The 22,628-nt window shown below is 30.6% G+C and overlaps 2 protein-coding genes across 3 annotated transcripts; one reads left to right on the top strand and one right to left on the bottom strand.

Moving 5' to 3' along the window:
* The first annotated feature begins 1,317 nt into the window (after positions 1–1,317).
* On the top strand, positions 1,318–9,580 carry LOC117920836 (protein GrpE). 2 transcript variants are annotated; one of them, XM_034838493.1, is made up of 4 exons: positions 1,318–1,574; positions 7,884–8,420; positions 8,652–8,791; positions 9,040–9,131. In XM_034838493.1, the coding sequence occupies exons 1-3, from the start codon at positions 1,332–1,334 to the stop codon at positions 8,754–8,756; spliced, it is 885 nt and encodes a 294-aa protein (XP_034694384.1). In that variant the 5' UTR covers positions 1,318–1,331; the 3' UTR covers positions 8,757–8,791; positions 9,040–9,131. The 2 variants fall into 2 exon arrangements, with proteins under 2 accessions (XP_034694384.1, XP_034694383.1); XM_034838492.1 differs by lacking the exon at positions 8,652–8,791 and having other exon boundaries at positions 9,040–9,580.
* Positions 9,581–17,279: 7,699 nt separating this feature from the next.
* Positions 17,280–19,186, bottom strand: LOC117919942 (transcription factor MYB60). The gene is made up of 3 exons (XM_034837254.1): positions 18,899–19,186; positions 18,422–18,551; positions 17,280–18,307 (listed from the first exon to the last, which is right to left on the bottom strand). The coding sequence occupies exons 1-3, from the start codon at positions 19,029–19,031 to the stop codon at positions 17,599–17,601; spliced, it is 972 nt and encodes a 323-aa protein (XP_034693145.1). The 5' UTR covers positions 19,032–19,186; the 3' UTR covers positions 17,280–17,598.
* Positions 19,187–22,628: the final 3,442 nt, after the last annotated feature.

The following is a 22,628-nucleotide window of genomic DNA, read 5'->3' as shown; positions in this document are numbered from 1 at the left end:
GCAAAAACCCTCCATTTATCCTCTTTGTTTTAAAAAATAAAATAAATAAATAAATAGTTTATTGTATGATTATATAATTAATTGAATTTACATAATTTGTTTAAAATGTTATTCATTATTCAAATATTTATTTAATGCATAAATCAATATATAATTTTAAAAATTATTAATAAATATAAATTTATGATATGTTATAAACATAATAATTTGCAATTTATTTACTTTCTTATTTAATATTTATTAATATATAATAATCTAAATTTTATAAATATTATTTGAATAATTATTATAAAAAATATAGAAGACTTCTCATTATATAAATAAAATTTGAAAGCTTCTTTTTCATAATATGAATTAATATTTTATTTTTATTTTTATTTAAATAATTATTTTAAAACTTAATCATCAATCCATTTTATTAAAATGTCTTTTTTCTTAAAAAAAAAAATTAACATAAAAGCAATGACAAATAAAAATTAAACACAAAAACACAGATATTGAATCACAAATAAAACTTTGTATTGAAAATTATATTTTGATTACACAGATATTGAATAATTTACTATAAGCTCGTTGATAACATAATGATTTGATTATAAAATAAAAAATAAAAATAAAAAGGATTTGAAATGAAAGGGATTATAAAAAGCCCACAAATTTTTTTTAGAACATTCTAACTATATTTTACCCTTGCTTGTTCATCTCTACCTTGTGATGAACTTCATGTCTTTGTTTATAGTGAAATTTGACGGAATTCAAACTTATTAAAAGAAAAATTCAAAAATTATTGAAATGGACAATTAGTAGCTTGCTCAATGTAAAAAATAATATTGTGTTAGAATGTCTTTAGGAAGGATACGATGGAATAAATTATTATTTAAAAAAAAAATCTCAAACACTAAAAAAGAATAAAAAATAATGATTGTTTTCTCAAACCCTAAACAAATTTTTAAAGCAATTTATGAAATTTATTTTCTAACATTTTATAAAATACAATTTATTTAAAAATCTGAAATGTATTTAACATGTCTTGTATATTTTAAAAAATAATTTGTATATTTAATATTTTATCCATATTTATATTATTATTATTTTTTAAATCATTATTAGAAATCAAGTAAGAAACAAAATAAAAGATCATATTAACGCAAAATTGGAAATTATTTTTTCATTGTCAAAAATATTTATTTATTTATTTTTTTCAAATATGGTCAAATAATTTCTTTTTCTTTTTTTTTCAGGGAAATTAAGAAAAAATGAATTTATTTGTCAGTGGTAGCCTATATATACTGACTTGGGCCCTTATCCCCCCCCTCTCCTCACTTTTCCAAATGGCAACTCTCCTGAGAGCTCCATTCACAGCACCGCCACCACAAAGCCTCACCGCTATCTGCACGCAATCCCCTAAAGCCTTTCACCTCTCTCTCACTCGCAGATGCGCTCTTAATCCTTCTCGCTTGACCTCTTCTCTCCGCTTCTCCCCCATATTGCACATCCGCTTCCTGCGGTTCGATCCCTTCGCTTCTAACGGCGAAGCCACCGAGACTCAAGAGGTTCAAGACTCGGAGATCGAGGTAAATGGGTTTAATCTTTTTTATCTCTTGAAGCCTTTTTTGGGGGATTTTTTGGTTGGGGTTTGGGTTTTTGGGATGTTTGGTTGGTGGGTAAGTGTAAGGAAATGAGAAAGTTCACTTGACTGGGATTAGCGTAGCTTTCTGAGTCTTTGACTCAAGTGGTTCAAAATTTTGGGGATTGAGGTAAATGGGTTTCATTTTTTCACTCTTTTCTTTATAAAGAAAAAAAAAAATTTTGAAGTGTTAGTTGGGATTTGGGTTTTTGGGCTGTTTGCTTGGTAGGGAAGTGTCGGCAAATAAAATGGTTCTCTTGTCTGGGATTAACATAACAGTTGTGATCGAAAAAGTTGAAGAATCTGACGTTCAAGGAAACGAGTCTTCCCCCCTCAAATTATTAGTTGGGGTTTTTGGTTTTTGGGCTGTTTGGTTGGTGGGAAATTGTTGGAAATTAGAAACGAGGGGATTTTGAATATGGACAATTTTTGCTTGATTAGGCTTAGGGTAAGAATTTGAGTTAGAGTTAAACTTCAGAACTTTGAATCTGAGAATTAAATAGTTCGATTTTTTTGTTTTTTTTTTGTTTTTTTTTTTAGGTAAATTATTTATAGAATTTTGTATTTGTGGCTCTTTGGTTTGTGGGAAATGGGAAAATGTAGGGAGGATTTTTTTAATGGAAAACTAGATTTCTATTTTGTCTGTTTTTTCTTCAGTTTTCTCACCATCCAAACACATGGTAAATGGATTCTTTTCCATCTAGTATACGTATTAATATTCTGTTTTTAACTGATAGTAGTTGTCATTTGGGACTAGAGTTATAATTTGTTTTTATGAGCTGAAACTAGAGTTACCACTCGGGTTTTAGAAGTTACAACTAGAGTTGTGATTTGGGTTTCATGAATTGAAATTAAAGTTATGATTTGGGATTTGGAGCTGAAAGGTTACGATTGGGTTTCTGTGCTGAAATTAGAATTGTGATTTGTGTTGTGTTGAAATTAGATTTACTAATTGGGATTTCGTGCTGAAAGTGGAGTTGCATTGAAAAATTATAGTTGCAATCTGTGATTTTGGGATTTTGAGCTGAAACTAGAGATAAAATTTGGGTTTTTTGGAGCTGAAATTAGAATTAAAATCTAAGCCTTTTGAGCTAAAATTAGAATTAGAATTTTGATTTTTGAGCTGTACCTTGACTAATTTGGGTTGCGTGAGCTGAAAATTGAAATGGTTGTTTCATCTGAAAAAGAATAATTTATATGTAAACAAACTGTTTTTATCAATATAGTTTTCCCTTTGAGTGACCCATCCATGTAAAATAATCTGTTACATCATGTTTGGTAATATGCCTCCTGGATCTTGCTTCAGCCTCTTCCCCGAGCCATTTATTTATTGAGAATAATTCTCAATACTCATTATTTGTTAAATTAACAAGGTCCATGGCTTTAGGTTTCACAACACTGTCTTGGTCTCCATGCCTGCCAAAAAGTGAAAAAAGAAAAAATGGGTTGGCACCTACTTGATGTAGATCTTAATTCTTGAAGGACAAGCTGAGATTTATTGTTTTGTTTGTTGAATGCTTTTTAATCCCCTTTCCCCTTATTATGGTTCCATGATTATGAGAACTAATTATTGTTTGAGAGAAACAATTTATTCGTGGATAGAGATATTTGTATATTAATTTTTTTCTCAATTTGAACTAATACATAAGTTTGTTTTTCTTGCAATATAAGTTAGCATTATGAGTAGAGAAAGGAAAAAGACCATATCATGTCTAGGGCATCCAGAAACCTCTTGTGCTCAATTGAAATTTTTGAGCTTCTTTTGCTTTATTTGCCCTACAACATGAGCTCCTAAATTGTGTTCTTGGACTAGCTATGTTCAGCTGTAGTTGCTGTGTGCTACTTGTTGCACATGCGTGTGTGTTATGTGTAGAGGGCATCATAGAAAATTTTCAAAAATTTCTCCAAAAGAAAAAAATGACACATTATATCTAAGGTATACAGAAAGTCTCTGGTGTTCCATTGAAAAATGTGAGCCTTTTGTGTCTTATTTGCCTCAAAACATAAGGTCATAAGTTGCATTATTGAATCACAGCTGCTGCCCAGGCCCACTGCGCCCCCCCCCCCCCCCTCTTCTTTCTCTATGAACTCATGTGTGAGTGTCTCCATTCTCTTCATTCACACACGCATTCAATTTGTTAGATGATATCTGTTCTTCTTTGGTTTTTATTATTTAAATGTGAATATTTATAATGCCTTATGGAATAGGAGTATATGGGCCTCCCTTCTTGCAGAACTTGAAAAGCATGCACATATCCATACATGTAAAAACTGTACCTTTCTTGTCCTCCTTTCTCTCTCTTTTTGTGGGCCTAGATATTTTCTTGGGAAGCTACCTTTTTTTTCACTTGTTTTTAGAACTAAGGAGAGAGGCTTCAGAATTTAAGGGTTTATAATAAGTAGGACTACAACAAAGTAGCCTATTAAAAAAAGGGACTACAACAAAGTAGATGAAATCTAACTCTAGTAAATTAGCCGAAGATAGGGATAATTGAAGTTGTTAAGGTAGATAACCATGAATGAATGTTTCTGTCCTCTAGGATATAACACACCACAGCTTTCAGATTGCAATGGATATCACAGGGTTGGAGCAGGATGGTTAATTCGGAGAAATGTTTCTGGAATGTTTTGCAATCATCAAATACCTATCTAATTAAAGGTGAAATTTACAAGACCTTTATAAGATATGTTTATTGGGCACACAAGAAACAACACATTAAAAAAAAAATGAGCATAGCTGAAATGTGGATGCTACGGCCGATGAGGGGCAAAACTATGAAAGATGGTAAGAAATGTATGCATTCATGGGGAGACTAGAGGTTACTTCAATTGAAGACAAGTCTTAGGGAAACCATTTACAATGTTTGGATTTGTGCAACAAAGGCAATGAAATATGTGAACAGATCAAGAAGATATCTACTGAACTTCTAGCATGCTAAGAACATGCTTTTTTTCCTTTTTTTTCTCAAGTATTATGTTTCCAAGAGTACACTTGTTGGGCAATATCCAGTACCCGTTAAGAGAGAAATATGAGGAAGAAAAGGAGGAAGGAGGAGACAGAACCCTAGACAATCAGCCTAAGGTATCTGAGCAACACACTCAGAAAAGAAGGTAGCCTTTGTGGGAAGTTTTCTATCAAATCCTTCTATAGATCCTTAGACTTGGTTGCTTGTGATTTTTTTATTATTTTTTTTTTACCTTTTTCCCTGCAAAGGAGGTGTGGGATTGAAGGCTCCCTCAAAGATTGCCTTCTTCCACATGCACACATGAGGGGTGGCTTCATGGGGAAGAGGTGTAAGAAACTGTTAAAAAAAGACCCCTTTGTGCTTGTCTTGAATATTAGAAACAATAGAACAAGATAACCTTCATAAATTTGGAGAGTTTGCATCAAGCTTTGTAAGGGTTCCTTTCCCAAATCTCTTTTTTGAGTGTTCTAGGATACCTTAGTGGTTTCTAATCCATTTTTATTAGATTTCATTGATTCTATAGGCTTCCTTCGTTTTCTTTCTAAACACCTTTGGTGCTTTTTATGCACATCCTAGTACATGAGTTGCATTGCCATTGTGCCTAAACAAAGTTTATTTTGCCTATCAAAAAATAAGAACAAAAATAAGGCCTTGTTTGGTAACTGTTTTTTAAAATAGTTTTTTATTCTTCAAAACCAAAAAAAAAAAATCATGAAAACACATTTGTCAACTAGAAAAAGGAAAACACGGTGTTTTCAGAAAACATTTTTTAGTTGCTTTCACTTGTTTTCTAAGAGTTGTTTTAAAAAATAATTATACAAATATGGAGAATGATTAAAAATAAAGCACTACATATAAAAGTTATTTTTAAAACATATTTAAAAATATAAAAAAACAAATTAAAAACATTTCAGATTCTCAAACAAACTTTTATTCTATAAACATCAAAATTTGTTTTTTAAAATTGTTTTTGAAAGCGCTTCCCAAACAGAGCCTAAGCCTTTCTTATACCATACTTCAGGCTTCAAATTCTCAAGTGAGTGTTCATTAACTTTAAAAGAGATGATTACTATGATTTTAGTAGTCTTTTAATCCCTAATAACAATTAATCCTAATCCTTGTATAAAGTAATTCTAGGCATCCATTAAAACCTAAAAGGATCATAAAAGGATAAATAACTCCTTACTAGTTCATTGCTATGGCATAGCTACAAACTGTAGACGTGCACATCTTTCACGTGTCTTTACCTTGCAAATGAGATAGAAAATGTCCTATCCTCCTATCAATTGGAGAGAAGCTAGTGAAATTGTTGTCAAAGAACAAAAAGACAACAACTTTAAACATGTTGTGAATATTAGAGTTGGCCTTTTGCTCTTATAGCCTGTAAGGTTAATCCTGGAAAAAGACTACAAACTGATGCGAAAGATCTGTGATTGTCCCAACCGCCACCCCAATAACTACAAGCCTCCTTCCCCTTCTTTTATTTCCCTTCTCTTCTAAGGCTGTTGGGAGGAGAAATATTGCTCAGACATCAGCAAATGTACAAAACAAGTTCATAGCACAGCAGCTAAAGAATCATATTAAGACTCTTGAACACATTAGCCCTGAACCTTGTTAATGGGCACAGCATCATCTTGATACTCTTTACATGTTTTTCTGTATGCTATTCAATGATAGCCCCATTTTTCATAATCACAAAGAGAAAACATAGAACTCCATGGAGAGCCCACAAAATACTGGAAATAGGTGAGCAGTCACCACCTTTTATATACCAAGTGATATGGGTTCTAGGGCCATGTTTATAAGGATACTAATGAGAGTGTTTGTGTGACCAAGTTTTTGTTTTATATTTATTTTTTTGTTTTTGTTTTATATTTATATTGGTCACTTAAAATAGAAATACAACTACATATATCTGTAAATTAAATAATCATAAAGGGCCATATTGTCCAAAGTTAGAAGGCACTAGGATGCTGTGTCATTTATTGGAGATGCATTTAATGTTATTTTTGTATTGAGAAAATGGCTTAGAAGAAGTTTGACATTAGGTGTGGCAAGCTTTTGCTTCACAGAGAACAGGTCAAGCTTTGTTTTTGATCAACTCAAAAAAGGATCAAGCTTTGCTGGCTTTTTAGCCTCTTAGATGTTTGTTTGCCATGGCTCTTAATATTAATTATATGAGAAGTGTCGGTCAGACTATTTATGTGTCTGCTTCTTTAGCTTCATGTTCATGATTACAAAAGGAAAAAAGAATTAGAGACCTTGAGTGATGAGATGAAGTTTTTGATAAGTATTTGTCATGAATTAAATCTAGAATCTAGGATCCAGGTCTACGACTTTCCTTGGCCCATATTTGGCCTCTGCAACACGAGTATGACATTTGAAATCAACTATTAATAATCTCGCAAAAAGAGAATATGTCACTACTTAGCTGAGATTCTCAAGTGGTCATACTGAACCATTTCTAATGAAAGAGAGAAAAATCAACAAATCTGAATCAACAGTGCTGAAACTTCTAACAGTCAAACATCATCAAATATAACGAGTATTACAGTTATCCAAATCAGAACAGAGGAGCACAATTGAAACCTAGGCTAGAGTCATAGCTGCTCTTAAACGTAGGCTCAGAAATTAGACTGAACCAGCTCCTAGTTTTTCGGCTATGAACTCGCCATAATCTGAAGAGGCTGTGAAGGGCGTATGCTCAACAGCCCAGTTGGAAACCATGTGCATGTTGGGGTTAGTATGGTCAAGCATAATGAAAGAGTTCATGATATGAAAACTCTGATCAGTCACACCATTCAGCCACATGGATTACACAAACACTCCTCTTTTGTACTGGATGATGCACTCTCCCTTTTCCCAACAATGAATACCGGCATTTGGTGCCAAACAACAGAAATCCTCAGCCAGCACTGGAAAACTGCCATCAATGTACTGGAAAACTGCCATCAATGTTATAGCAGTTCATACACATTTCAACAGTTACCCCTCATGGATAGGTTCCAAATCAAAGGCTTTAACACTTATTTCCTAGTTTCAAAAGTATTTGCATTTGTAATATTTTATGGGAATAATTTGTGTAACAATTTGGAGTGAGCATTATTTGTTCAGGCATCCCTTTAGATTGGTTGAGATTTGGACTTGGTTTGACAACACGGTTTTTATGAACATTCATCAACATTTATGATACTATGAAGGCATAATTACTTTTAGTGTTCTTTCATCATATCAGTGCTTTTTCTTAGTATTTTTCTGCATTTTGTTTTGCTAATAGATTTTTGTGGCAGGAAAATTCAGATGGCTACATTGGCGGTGCAGAAGATGCCACAAGCGATTCAGATGCTCCAGATTCAGATGCTCCCGATGCAGAGGAAGAACCTGCTTCAGGCATTATAGTGGCTCTACGATCATACAAAGAAGCTTTAGTGAGCAATGATGAATCCAAAGCAGCTGAGATAGAAGCTTTTATTAAGTCCATTGAAGATGAGAAAATTGATCTTGAAAAAAAGGTGGGAGCCTTGTCTGAGGAGCTCTCATCAGATAAGGAACGGATTCTCAGAATTAGTGCGGACTTTGACAATTTCCGGAAGAGGACAGATAGAGAGCGACTTTCACTTGTAACAAATGCACAAGGGGAAGTCTTGGAGAATCTGTTGCCTGTTTTGGATAACTTTGAGAGAGCTAAAGCCCAAATTAAGGTGGAGACTGAAGGAGAGGAGAAGATCAATAACAGCTATCAGAGTATATACAAGCAGTTTGTAGAGATTCTAGGCTCACTTGGCGTTACTCCTGTGGAGACAATCGGGAACCCCTTCGATCCATTGGTGAGTTACCCAGCTTTTTGAGGCTATTAGTATATGTGTCTACCTATCATCCGGAGCTTCAGATGAACTTTGATTAGTATTACCCTCTGGGCAGATACAAACTTCCATTAGAATAATGCTGAAGTGAAAAATCTGGGTTGATGATCAATAAAGTGAATGTGAAATTATTGCTCCCCTTTTTTGTTAATTGACATAATGATTGTTTCTATGTTGATCATTGGCTTAATGCAGGTGAGCTTCCGAGCTGGCTCGAAATTCAGTCTAGTACTTGATGAACTTTCTCGAATGCTCTATCAAGTTTGTTCAGGTTTTATGAAGACCTGGACACGCTTTTAACCCAATTCAAGTCTTGATTGATTCGAGTCGGCTTGGTGAGTTCACATGAGTAACAATAATACATATGCATATGCTTCAGTTTGTACTTGTGACATAAAATCCATACACAGGATAATGGCCCTTAGACATCATCTTGAGGGATAGTTGGTTATATCCAAAATCTGTCTTTTTCTTTTCATTTTGTACAGTTTAGTGCTCCTACAGGTATGTTTTTCTGGATTCTTTTCATTTTGGAGAGAAGGGTTTCTTGGTTATCTGACATGATTCTCTGTTCTTGTAAAAGTTCCATGAAGCAATTATGCGGGAGGATTCCACAGAGTTTGAAGAAGATGTGATAATTCAGGAGTTCCGCAAGGGGTTCAAGCTTGGGGACAGACTCTTGCGCCCATCAATGGTGAAAGTATCAGCAGGTCCAGGGCCTGCCAAAGTCGAAGCAGTTGGGTCATCAGAAGAAGAAGCAGTAAGGGTGACTGAAACCGAAACCAGTGTGGAGGGCACCCCAGAAGGAGAGTCTGGTTGAAGATTAAACCCTCAATTCTAGATTGAAGTTTTGTAAAAGCAGCAGGTATCTTACTACTACAATTCAGGAGTCATTTGGGTGTTTTGGCCCTATGGGATGAAAATATGAACTATTTATTTGTCTTGGTTGATGGTGTGGAGGAATGGAAGAAATGAGTTGTACTTGCCAGCATGGGTGCTTTGGGAAAAATGGGAGGAACATTAGTTGGACATTTGCATTGTCTAGGTGCCGGTTGCTTAAGAAACACCTAAGTCCGGGACATTGGATTCAGAAAAAATTATATTGGAAGGTGGTTTTAGACATATTTACATCAATTTAGATTTGAAACTTTTTAAATGGGTATCTTAATGAAGTGGGTTGGCAAAGGGAGTACAAGCAAATTTAAATTAGATTTAAGAGGGTGTTTGTTTTTTTGGTTTTTTATTGAAAGTAATTTATTTTCAGAATTTAAGATGTTTGTATTTTTTACTTTTTTACGACTTATTATAAATTTTTTACTGAATAGAAAAATTTAAAATATTTAGTTTTTTTTAAATAGAAAAAATAACATATTAATTTTTTTATTTTTTAATACTTAATAGAAATAAAATATTATAAAAACAAACAACTTAATATTTAATATTATTAAGTATTAAGATTTTATTTAGAATTAAGTAAAAAAAATAAGTATCATTTTATATTTTTTGTTGAAAGTAATTTATTTTTAAACTTTAAATCGTTTATGTTTTTTATTTATGATTTATTATAAATTTTTTATTAAATTGTAAAAGCTAAAATATTTAGGTTTTTCATTGGTTAAGTTTTCTTAATTTTTTAATATTTAATAAAAATAAATATTAAAAAAATAAATTATCTAATATTTAACATATTTAAGTTTTATTCAGAATTAAATAAAAAAATAAACAATAATATTTGTTTTTAATGGTGTAATAAATTTATTGGGCTTTGACAAATTGGATTGTTCATGGGCCTACATGAGTTGGAACCTAGGGTTGACCATTTCAATGACTTGGACACTTAAAGACAAATGAATAATAAATAAATAACCCAAAAAAATTAGTCCACATCCACAACTAATGCAACAAATGTCACCCACGTGATATGTTTCGTTATTATAAGGAATAAGCTATATCTAGCAAATTTGTTTTATACAACTATCAAAATATCAAAAAATGGCAAAATATTGATGGTTGGATATTATGAAATTTTTTTAAAATATCAAATAGAAATTAAAAAAAATGCATGAGACAACATCATGAAAATGAAAATTTTCATTTTCATAATATTAAAATTGCCTAGGGATGAGAAATTCACAATTTTAAAAATATAAAAATTGTAGATTTAAAATCGTACAATATCCATTTTAGTGCCAACAGATGATATTAAAGTCAATTTTTATCCAAAAAGTATATGGAGTATGTAGAGTCAATTGCACCTCATAAGTAATGGCTCAACATCAATCTTATAAATAAGATATAATACCTCTAAAGTGATTAAAAGTTCATAAGCACCGACCCAACATCAGTTCTATATATTAGGAGTGATACATTCAAATTGATTATATATCAATCTTATGAGTAAGAGATGATACCTTTAAAATGGTTGAACACTCGTGAAAGTGACCCAATATCAATCCTATAAATTAGGGGCGATGCCTTCAAATTGATTGGACATATTTTAAATGTTGTAATCTTATTTATGTATAAGTGGTGATGATTCTAAATTGGAAAGTTATGAGCTTAAAGCGAACAATATCTATTTAATATCGATGGTTAATAACATATTCTCTCCTTTGGTTCATCAGAATCAAAATGGGTAACCTAGAAAGCCCAAGGCAACTCATGAGCCTTTATTGGGCTTTGACAAAGTTGTTTCATAGGCCTACACGAGTGGAGCCCAAGGTTGACCATTTCAATGACTTGGACACTAAAAACAAATAATAAATAAATAAATAACCAAAAGTCCACATAATTGTTTGACAACAGATACAACAAATGTAAATAAGTTTACAATATGTCACCCACATTAAGTGCTCCTTTATTATGGGAAACGTCAGCCACATGGTGTTAATCAACATTATCAGAGTCATCAAAATCAAAATATATGATAAATCATTTTCAATATAAGGGAAATTTTTTCCTAATAAATAATATTTTTCTTTTCCCAATTAAAATGAGGTGGTATTATTGTTGACAATGATACTTGTTTATGTTGGCATTTTTTTTTCTTATGGTGATCTCATGCTTATGAAAGATTAAATGGTCCATATGGTTCAATTTGAAGGCTATAAAGGAGGTCACTTAATGCCTTGGACTAATAGTAAGCAACCCACTTCTTAGTCCACATAATGTCTTAGAATTGATGTTGATTAGTATTGAGAGAGAGAGAGAGGAGGGGGTGGGGGGAGGGAGGGTAGATGTTGTTTAGCACATAAAAGATGGTGATCTAATGCCTATGATGGCCCATATATCACCCAAAATTTGAGGGCTATAATGGAGAACACTTAATGCAATGGACTTGTTTTAAGTAACCCATTTGTTTTGTTTTAGTTCTTTTGGATGTTAATGTTATCATAGTAATTAAGGTTTTCTAATAAGAGATGAGTAAGTACACGATAGATGTCTAAATGAGAAAATAACAAAAAAAAAATAGGTTACGATAATGCATTTTTAGCTATCGTTGAAACATTATTTTTTATATTTTGTATTAAACTATAATGAATGTTTTTTAATGAGAGATGATTAAGTACACGATAGATGTCTAAATGAGAAAGGAAAAAGTAAAAAGTGATATAAAAGATAGGTTACAATATTGCATTTTTAGTGATCATTGAAACATTATCTTTTATATTTTGTTTTAAAATAGGTTTCGTATACTATTTGCAAATGTTTTGTACTTTTAAAATTTTGATTATCAAATATTTAAAAATTCATTTTGTATCATTAAAATTCAATAATGAATTATTTTTAATATCTAGGGTGATCTACCAATGATTGTAATAAAGTTATGATGAAATTAAGTGCATGTCTCAGTCTACTAATGTTGAAAAATCAACACTAAAGGGTCCTTTCAAAAATACGTTACATGTTATTCTAGGTAAAGTATTATTTCAATGTGGATCGTTGTTGAAAAATCAACACTAAATGGTCCTTTCAAAAATACGCTACATATTATTCAAGGTAAGGTATTATTTCAATGTGGATCGTAAAATCGGTATCAAACTAAAACAATTCTAGATACTAGATTTAGACTCAAAACACCAAGGAGCAAGAGTGAAGAATGGAAAATAAGCTTAAAAATTAAGTACAACAATTAAAATTGCACTCAAAGTGGATGAAATAGTAATAGGACAATAGTCATGATGTACACATCATAAAAGGACTTAAATGTCAAATGGGTGAATCTTTTATTTATCCTTGACTTATTCCTAATTTAGAGATTCATTAAAATTGCACCCAATGTGGTCCAATAAATGAGTGACATGTGCCCTTGTTCACATTAATAAGTGTACCATTGGTGTCTAAGCTTGCAGGGTTTTGGGTGGTCCCAAGCCCATTGTTTATTGATTTGGAATTTGGAAGGGGCCATTCATGAGGATCATAAAACCATTAGGGTTGGCCTCTTATCTCACATGCCAACCATGCAAATTTTTTAGGTGGGAATGATAGTTATGTATGAAAGTGACATGATGGGTTTCATCTAACACTAGGTCCTGATTTAATTCACTCATAAAGGATGTTAATTAATTTGAGGGCTTCCATCTAATCAATGGAAAAATCTAATTTTAGAATCTACAATTTTGTTTTATTTTATTTTATTATTATTATTATTATGTGGGATGGATTTTTTGGTATCTAATAGAATTAATAGTTTAGGGTTTGCTTGCTAACAATTTTGAAAATGGTTGTTAATTATTTTTAAAAATAAAATTTTATTTAGGAATTCAAATATAAATATAATTTTTTCGATTTATTCTATGTAAAGGTACTATATACATGTGTATGATGTCAAGTTTTTAAGTATTCTTCATATTTTTTAAATTAGTTCTTAATATTTTATATTAAAAAATACATTAGAGTACCTAAAATTAATTCGTTCTAAAAAAAACAATGTGTTTTCAAAATAAATTCTCAAAAAAATCATTTTCAATAAAAAATTAGCCTAACTTATATTAAAAAAATATAAAACTATCTTAAAAAAACATACACTTTAAATCAATTTTTCATTTACCATTTAAAAAATAAATTGATAATGGGCACAAAACCAAGCACGCCCTAAAATTTTAAATATTAAAATGAACTTTTAAACAACAAAAAATTTAAAGAATAATATAATCAAATTATTTTATTGTGATAAATTGGGATTTGAATTTGAAAGGTAATATAACAATCATATTTAATGTGTACAAAAGTAGGCATTTCAATTTTTTTTTTTGGGTGAAATATTATTGATCAATGAATTAAGCAACCAATTTAAAGTTTGATTGATGTGAAATCACTAAATGAATTTATAAATATTAATTTCTTGAACATTAATTTCTCTTTTTAGTATTTCATTATGGTAAGATTAATGAGTCAATTAGATGCATAGGATCATAATAAAATATGAAGCCAAGATATGATATTAAAAAAATTAAAAAATAAATCCATTGCAATACCTTCTTAATTATAAAATTAAGACAAAAAAAAAATGTGTAGATATAACATTGTGGGGTTCTCATACATATGGCATCAAGGAGATAATTGATTAAGCATTGTCACTAGTTAGGGTGGTGGTATGGGTCCAATATGATCCAAATTAATTCCTAGATATGTTATGGTTTAGGCTATGATATTTAATTTTTTTTGAATTAATTCTTAAATGAATTTAGTAGTAAATCATATAATTATTTTTATAAAAAGCAAAATTATGTTTTTGATTTAATATTTTAAAGTAGATGTTAAAAATTTTGAATAATTAAAACTGAGATTCTGATATCATATTAAATTATTAATTTAAATATTTAATGATTAAGTAATAGTTCATTAAAGGCTTAATATATAATAGAAAAATATAATTACAAGAAATTGCATAATTTTAATTATTAAATTATAATTTAAAAAATAGAAATAAATTAAACAAAGTTTTTTATACAAAGCAACATTTAGAAAATTAATTGAAATGATAAAAAGTATAAATAAATTAAAAAAATCCTAAATACTCGATAATCCATATCAAATGGACCTACTAAAAAAGAATATTACAAACAATAATATATTTATAATAATGCTGATTTCACCTACCTTCCCTCAAGTTTTGATTAAATATGTCTGACATTGATTTGAAATATTATTAATTATCTCTTTTATTTTGAATAAGATGGGAAATAAGTGAAAATAATAAATAAAAATGATAAAATATTAATAAAATTAAAATAAATCGGATTTGGTGTATTTAGCTAAAACTTCGGGAGAAGTAAACAAAATTAATCATTTCTAATAATTGAAGAAAAAAATAAATCAAACAAAGTTTTTCCGACACAACACCATTTGTAAATGGGTGAAAAAGACGAAAAATATAAATAGATAATAAAAAGGCCAAATAAAGTATCACATGAATATATATATACACAGAAGCTAATAACATAGATTTAGCAATTTAATGTGGTTGGTGAATGGGTTAGAATTAATTTTTGTTGGACAAAATAAAGGATCATGAAGAAGACTTTGATGGGGTTTTTTCTAAATTTAGGAGAAAACCCATTTTTTTAATTACCCAAAATGAAGGAAAAGAAACTAAAAATGAGGCAACTTCACTACAAAATAAATGTGTCCAACACCCTCTTTGACAGGCATTATTTCCATTCAATTTGGCTTCTTTTTCACTTTTTGAGTACGCTCACATGCCTTCTTTACACAATATTTATGAGCCAACAAAAGGGAAAATAATTAAAAATAAAATAAAATAAAAAATCTAATAAATACATTAGACTTAAAAAAATGTTATTGTTATTATATTGGTAGAGTTTATGAAATTAATATATAGTTTTGAAAGGTTATTGAAAGTATTATATGTGGTAGTTGATGAAATTGAATCCAAAATTACTACCCTATATTAATGGTATTAATTGTATACATATTTTTTTATATATTGGGATGGGGTCTGAGAGACAAAACTCTTTGTGAATATCACTGAATTTAATTGGAATAATGTCTAGCCAGTGGAATGGTGGAGTTGGGTTCAAGATTGACTTGGATTTTTGCTTTTCATTTGGTTAAAAAAAAATGATAATCTTTTAAAATATTTTATTCACTTGTTTGACTAATAATTGGCTCAATCAAATATGTTTTATACAAAATTAAAAAGAAGTGACACTAGAACATATAGGGGACAAAATATCTTCTTCTTATATATATATATTTTTAATTTTTCCAAATATTTTTGTGATTATTGTAAAGCCTTACTAACATAAATTTGAATATCATGCCTTAAAATTTTTAAAATAAAAAAATTGAGATTTAAAAACATTTAAAAAACACTTAAAAGTGAGATTTCATATTTTAGAATTAACAACTTCTTCACATATTAAAAATTTCTTTATACATGTTCATTTTAAAAATACATATCAATTTGAGTTCTCAACATCCTTGATAAGTCATATTAATAAAATTATTCTGAAAGATCTAATACTTATATTAATAAAATCAAAATACTGGTATTTTATTATTTGACACTTTCAAAAAGCGTCATTATTTAATGATGCTTGTAAAAAAAAAAAAAAAACTATATTTATGAATTTTTATTTTAAAATTGATTAAATGTGAGGAAAAAAAAATCTATTATCCCAATAATTATTCTTTACTAATTATTTTCCAACCAAATTCCCATAAATCAAATCCATATATTTGATGTCTTCGATGAAGCCACCTAAAGGCAAAATGGCACAATATCAATGGCCGCATGCCACATGCCCTCAAAATTCAAAAGAAGCCAACCCCTTTTCTACCCTTTTGCAACCTGTGAAAGGCTTTGCATGGTAGCCATGAAATCATCACTCCACCTTCTTCTACACACCGAAAGCTAAAAAAAGAAATAAAAGGTCACGAGGACACCCTTTTTCCAATATGAATTCCCAAAAAGAGAGCCTCATAGGTGACCCATTTGCCTCATTTGCTTGCAAGACTTTCGTGACACCATACCCATTTAAGTTTTTTTCTTTTTCACTTATTTGGCTATCATTCCTACCACAAGTCCTATCCTTTGATTGCTTTATGTGTTTAGCAAACTTAATTACCCGCTTAAGAAAAAGGTTGAGTGCATTTGTTGTTCTAGTCTAACCCTAAATCGATTAAGATCTAGTATACCAACTAATGTTTATATCGAGCATGGATGGTCGTATAAATATTACTTTTTGAAAAGAATATACAATTTTTTAAAGCTAGTTTACCTAATAGGCTTCTAACTAATATTTACATCGATCACCAACCTTCTTATAAATCAACTTTGCAATATTAAATTCTAAAAATAATAGTTTGAAAAATTGTTATAACCTAACTAAGCTTTGTTTTTTATGATTGATATATATCCTCGAGTTACGTAATTTTATATTAATCATAAAATACTTTATACATTCTCTTTTATAAAAGAGTTTTTTGACCAAATTTGATTAAAAACGTAGTATGACTTTCAATTTAGGGTTTGATACTATGGACGGTCTCTTTTCTCTAGCTAGAGCCAAAATTCTGATATTTATTATATATGGTTGTTTGATATCAATTTATCCTACTTTTGGTCTCAAGCTAAACTATATCGATACGGTATGAACAATAATTAATATAAGGTATATAATTTTCATTGCAATGAACTTTTGTTAGGTTTACTAGAAAAATCTATCGATATTCTTTAATTTACTATTTATTAATTCGAGTCATAGTTGTTATACATTATCATGAGGGCTTGATCAATACCGATTTATCCTAGTTTTGGCCACAAACTAACCAATATTGACCCGACATGAGCAGTAATTGTTGGAATATAATTTTCATTAGAATTATCACTAAGTTACCCCCTATTTTAGAGCAAATAATTAAAAGCACATGAAAACTGAGTTCACTCAGGATGATAATTCACTCAGAATTACATTCAAGGTTACATTTTGCAAAGAGATCCCAACTTTTCAGAACCCCAACAAGATCACCTTTAAACCTAAGAAGATTAAACTCTCTTTTTTTTTTCTTTTTTTTTGTTTTTTCCTTTTTTCTTCTTCTTCTTCTTTTTATCATTTTATATCTCAAGCATAAAGAAAAAGAGAAAGATATACAATGGTTTTCTTTCTTTAATTTATCAGAATATTGGAGAGAGTTGATCCATCATCTCCTCTCCTTGAGCTGCTGATTCATCCAAGAGCCATTTCTCAAGAAATGATAGAGGAGGGTTGTGCTTCTTCTGATCATGATCCATCTTCATCTCATGATCATGATCATGATCATGACCATCACTTGGAATAGTAGTATCAGTAGTCTGATGATGATCATCATTCAGGTTTTCGTACTCAAGAATGGACTCAAACTCGTCGTTGGCGACCAACTCGCCCCCTCCTTGCTCCAACTTAGGCCTGTAACACTGGACAGAAGTCACCGCCGCCACCGCCATGGAGTTTCCGGTCATATCGATACTACCTTCTTCCAAGCTGCTGTTTTGGTACAGTTTCTCCTTGGTGGCCTTTGGGGAGGACCTCATCCAACCTTCTAGTAGCCTTGAGATGTTCTCAGTGCTGGAGGCATACGTCGAGATCGGGCTGTTTAGGCTCGGGTGAGCCGAGGAATGGCCATTGATGACCTCAAAAGAACTACCCCTTCTGTGATGATCATCACCAGCATAGCTCCTTGGTACAAATTGATGATTAGTACAGGTGCTTGTGGTTGAATCTGAGGCCATATGGGGGCTCAAAGCTGACTGAAACTTCTTGATCTTCTTCTTCAAGTGAGTGTTCCAATAATTCTTTATATCATTATCAGTTCTTTGAGGGAGGTATGAAGCTATGGCAGCCCATCTGTGGAAAAAAAATCCAAGTAGAAATAAGGGAACATAGCCAAAAAATTTGGGACAAACTGGGAAGTTTTCATCCATGGATGTGAATTAGTACAATGAAGATTTTGGGAATTACTTGTTACCCAATAGGGCTTGTAGATGGATGATCATTCCTTCTTCATGGGGAGTGAAGTTACCGCGCTTAATCCCCGGTCTAAGGTAATTAGTCCATCTAAGCCTGCAACTCTTGCTACACCTCAGCAGCCCTTCCATACAAGAAAACTATAAACTTAGACCATTTGAGATGGAAACAAGCCAAACCCAGGTGGGGATGCATCAGCAAAAGTCAAAGAGAACCATGGAATTGTCGGTAAACAAACCAATCCCAGATGGGGATTCATCCAGAAAAGACAGAAAAACAGTAGAAACCATGGAATAATTATCATTAAACAAGCCAAACCCAGATGGGGATTCATCCAAAAAAGGCCAAAAAAAACAATAGAAACCATGGAATTTCCATTAAACAAGCCAAACCCAGATGGGGGTCCATCATCAAAAAGAAAAAGAAAAAAAAAAAAAGGGAAAGAAAAGCTTGGAATCATCGGTTATTTACCGGTGTTTGTAGGCACTGATCTCCAATTTCCGGGGCCATGCTCTTGGATATAGGAGACCAAGATGATGTCCTCTTCTGGGGTCCAAGGACCCTTCTTGATACCAACTTTATCACAGCAAGGAGGCCTTCCCATGGCTTGTTTTCATCCCAAACTCTCTCTCTCTCTCTCTCTCTCTGTCTGTCTGTCTTTCTCTCTCTCTCTCTCTATCTATCTCTTCGTGCCTTTCAAATAGTATTATATCACCATGTGAGGGTGTTTATATACTAAGAGTGACTCATAAAACCTCTCTTTTTTTCACCCATTTCCATTGATCTATCTTGCCTTTTTCTCAACTTTATTATAAATATAGCTTGGTTGATATCCACGGAGAGAACCAAAGTCAGAAGTATGGAGTTGAATTTCTTCTGTGAGTCTCTTTTCTGTTGTACACTCACATGCCACAGCACTTCACCAACAAAGCTAATAGGAAACTTCATAGTCATCGTATTTATTTCACTTCTTCTAAGCCTCTTATTTTGAGTAATGGGTTTAGGTGGGTTGACACCATGCATTTAAGCCATGCTATTTATCATTTCATGGACACAACATTTTATATTCTCTTTATATATATATATATATATATATTTTAATTTAGTTAATTTGGAAGAAGATTGAGATGATCAGGTCACACATTGAAATCTCATGCATCAAATTTGGTTTCATCAAATATGAAAAATTTTCTTTTATTTATTGTTTATTCGAAGTATGAATGGGTCAGGGTTTGTTTGAAATTTAAATAAAAATCAAGTTAAAATTTTTGACTTTTTTGTATTCAGATGAAATATCTAAGCATGAGAGTACTATCTTATGATAAATATTGGACCACGTGACTTATAAGGCGGAGATTGTTTTTTTATTTGAAGTCTGAATAGGTTCAGATTTGTTAGAAATTAAAATAGAAATACATGTATAAAAATATTATTAATTACTAGATGAAATCTTCTTTTTTTTTTTTTTTACTTTTTTGTGTTCAAAAGAAATATCTGAAAATAAGACTCAAGTACTTAATTAACTACTATGAATCTATGCTATGAAAAAATTAATTTGTCTCTTACTCAAAACTTTAGTTTTTTTTTTTTCCCTTGAATTATTCTATGATCTCATTGTAAGAAACTTAAAATTAATCCTAGCAATAGATATTGAGAATTTTAATTTTAAAACATCTTAATATTAAATTTTAGAGCTATGTTGTATTTATAGAGGTGTCTTACCAAACTTTTTCACACATTTATAGAGGTATCATTAAAAAAAAAAAAAAGTCCTTTTTTAAAATAAACATTTTCTCATATTTCTTATTATTTATAGCTTTGGATTCCATTATCACTCATGATATATATATTTTAACTTTCAATTTTTGTTCTTAGTTTTGAAGAAAAGCAATTCCATGTAAGAACAATCAAATTTTCACTTTTCCTTAAATTTGCTATAAAAGAAAAAAAAAATTAAAACAAAGAAAGAGTGGTGGGGTTAGAAAGCAAAGAAAGCACCGAAAATTTTAATTATGGGATGGATAAGTCTTGTTTATGAGGAATTTTACCAAAATTAGGAAAAATGAAATAATAGTTTTAAAGTAAGATCCAAGTTAATGGAATGTGGTTCTTATAAGTTATATGACTATTTTTACTTTTCTATGAATGTTATCTTTTAGAGAGAGAGAGATGATATGAAAGCATATTCTTCTTATAGATTTTATAAACTTACATTGAATTGTGAAGTTTAAATTAATTTAGTTGTGCTTTGTAAGGAATATCACGGGTGGAGCTTTTTTCGTTGAACTTGTGAGGAATAAGTTGTCCAAACAGCTCACAAAGGTTGAAGGGTAGTGCCTTTTGAATTTTTTGTTTGTTTATTTATTTGAGCAACACGGTTTTACTCTTATTATATATTTATATTTTTATGATTTAGAGTTTTATTTTTTTTAGAGTGTATTCTATAATTGTGAGGAGAGAGAGAGAGATTCACCATTATACTCCTCTTTTTTTGTTTCGTGCTCTTGAGTATGACAATTATCTTAAATTAAAAATAGTTTATTTAAGCAATGTGAAAAGCATTTAAGTCATTAGTTTTGACCCATGAATGGGGAGGTGCCTTCAAATTGACTACTCTCTTAAAAGAGTTAAAGAAACAATTTCAGTTAGAGGGGTAAATAGGTAATTTTAGTTTTTAAACCTAAAATTTAATTTTTTTTTTAAACAAATATGAGTTATCTTGATTAATTTGGGATATTCAAGAATATGAATAAAAATTTAATCACACATGCCATATGAAATGTGCATGGAAAACTACTTATACGACCTCTCATAAACTTAATTTTCAAATGGCAAAATCATTATTTTAATCGATAACAAACAAATCCATTAATAATAGGAAATAAGTACACAATTTTATTTAAATCAAATGATACTTTAGAAATTATATTAGCTAAGACCTACACATGCTTTTACGTTTGTAATGTAATACTCTCTGCTTTTTAATGAACGTCTCACTTCCTTGAGGAGTTATAGTGGGCCACCTCTAACCTTACCTCAAATATAGATTCGACTCTTAAGAGTTTTAGAAATGTGTAGCAAGATGTTGGCAATCTTGAATTAAGGTCTGTATATTTCAACTTTATAAGCTATATTTATATAATGAAAACCTTAGTGGGTCGGATCCAATAACAACAATTTTAAATTGCATATTTTATAAAGTAAAACAAAATTTGCAAAAATAGACGTCTCAACACATCATATAAAAATCAATATTTTCCAACCCTTTTTGACTTGTTTCATACAACCAAATCATGCTTATATCATTGTCATTACCCTTACCAACGACACTCAATCATGCTTACTTGAATAGCCATATGTTTAAATTTATGAACTCGAATCTTCAATTACCGATATACTCCAAAGGAACTACATATAATGGATTTAATAATGTTTGAAATAAAATTAAAAAGTTAAACTAGATAATCCAACTTCACCAAGAACAGACTTATGAGACAAAACATATAATTTTGTTATTCTCAAAAATTTTATGGATGGTGACCTAGTATATGAAAGTTTCCTTGAATAACACGTCATCAATCAACCAAGTTAACGTTATCGCAAATTCAAGTTAAAAGATCTTTTAAGATGTATGAAAAGAAATGGTGATTGGTTACCAAGTACCCTTCAACAAACAAAACTACTTACAATATCTAAAGTTGTAAATTAAATCCTAAATTAAACTTCAATTCTATAAAGAGTAGCGTTTATATCTATATTAGATTTCCTTCACCAAAAAAGATGAAAAAAAGAGAGTAAGATATAGCAATTATACAAAGTAAATAATAACAAATGAAAACATGCCTTGAAAGTACTTATTGCGATGCGAAAAACAATTTGAATATCAAGCTATAAGAGGTTTAATTTGTTAACCAAACTTTTATAAACTTTATGAGGAAATAATTATTTTAAAAAATAATTTTGAATGCATAAAACAAAATAAATATAAGTACTAAAATAATGATTATATTCTTACATTGATCCATGATACCAATAACACTTTTGAAGTGAGATTGAGTCATCTTGTGAATTGAATTGTCAAGGTCTTTAACTCACTACTCTCATATAGTGGATGTATTACTTGTGTGGTGTATGTTGTTAAAAATAAAACAACAAAAAGACATAAGAATGAGAGTGTGGCTTGAGATCTCAACTAATAAAA

The sequence above is a fragment of the Vitis riparia genome, chromosome 8, assembly GCF_004353265.1.
Source record: "Vitis riparia cultivar Riparia Gloire de Montpellier isolate 1030 chromosome 8, EGFV_Vit.rip_1.0, whole genome shotgun sequence".
Classification (NCBI taxonomy): domain Eukaryota; kingdom Viridiplantae; phylum Streptophyta; class Magnoliopsida; order Vitales; family Vitaceae; genus Vitis; species Vitis riparia.
Note: the sequence above shows the minus strand (reverse complement) of the source record. Positions and strands in the feature narration are given on the sequence as shown.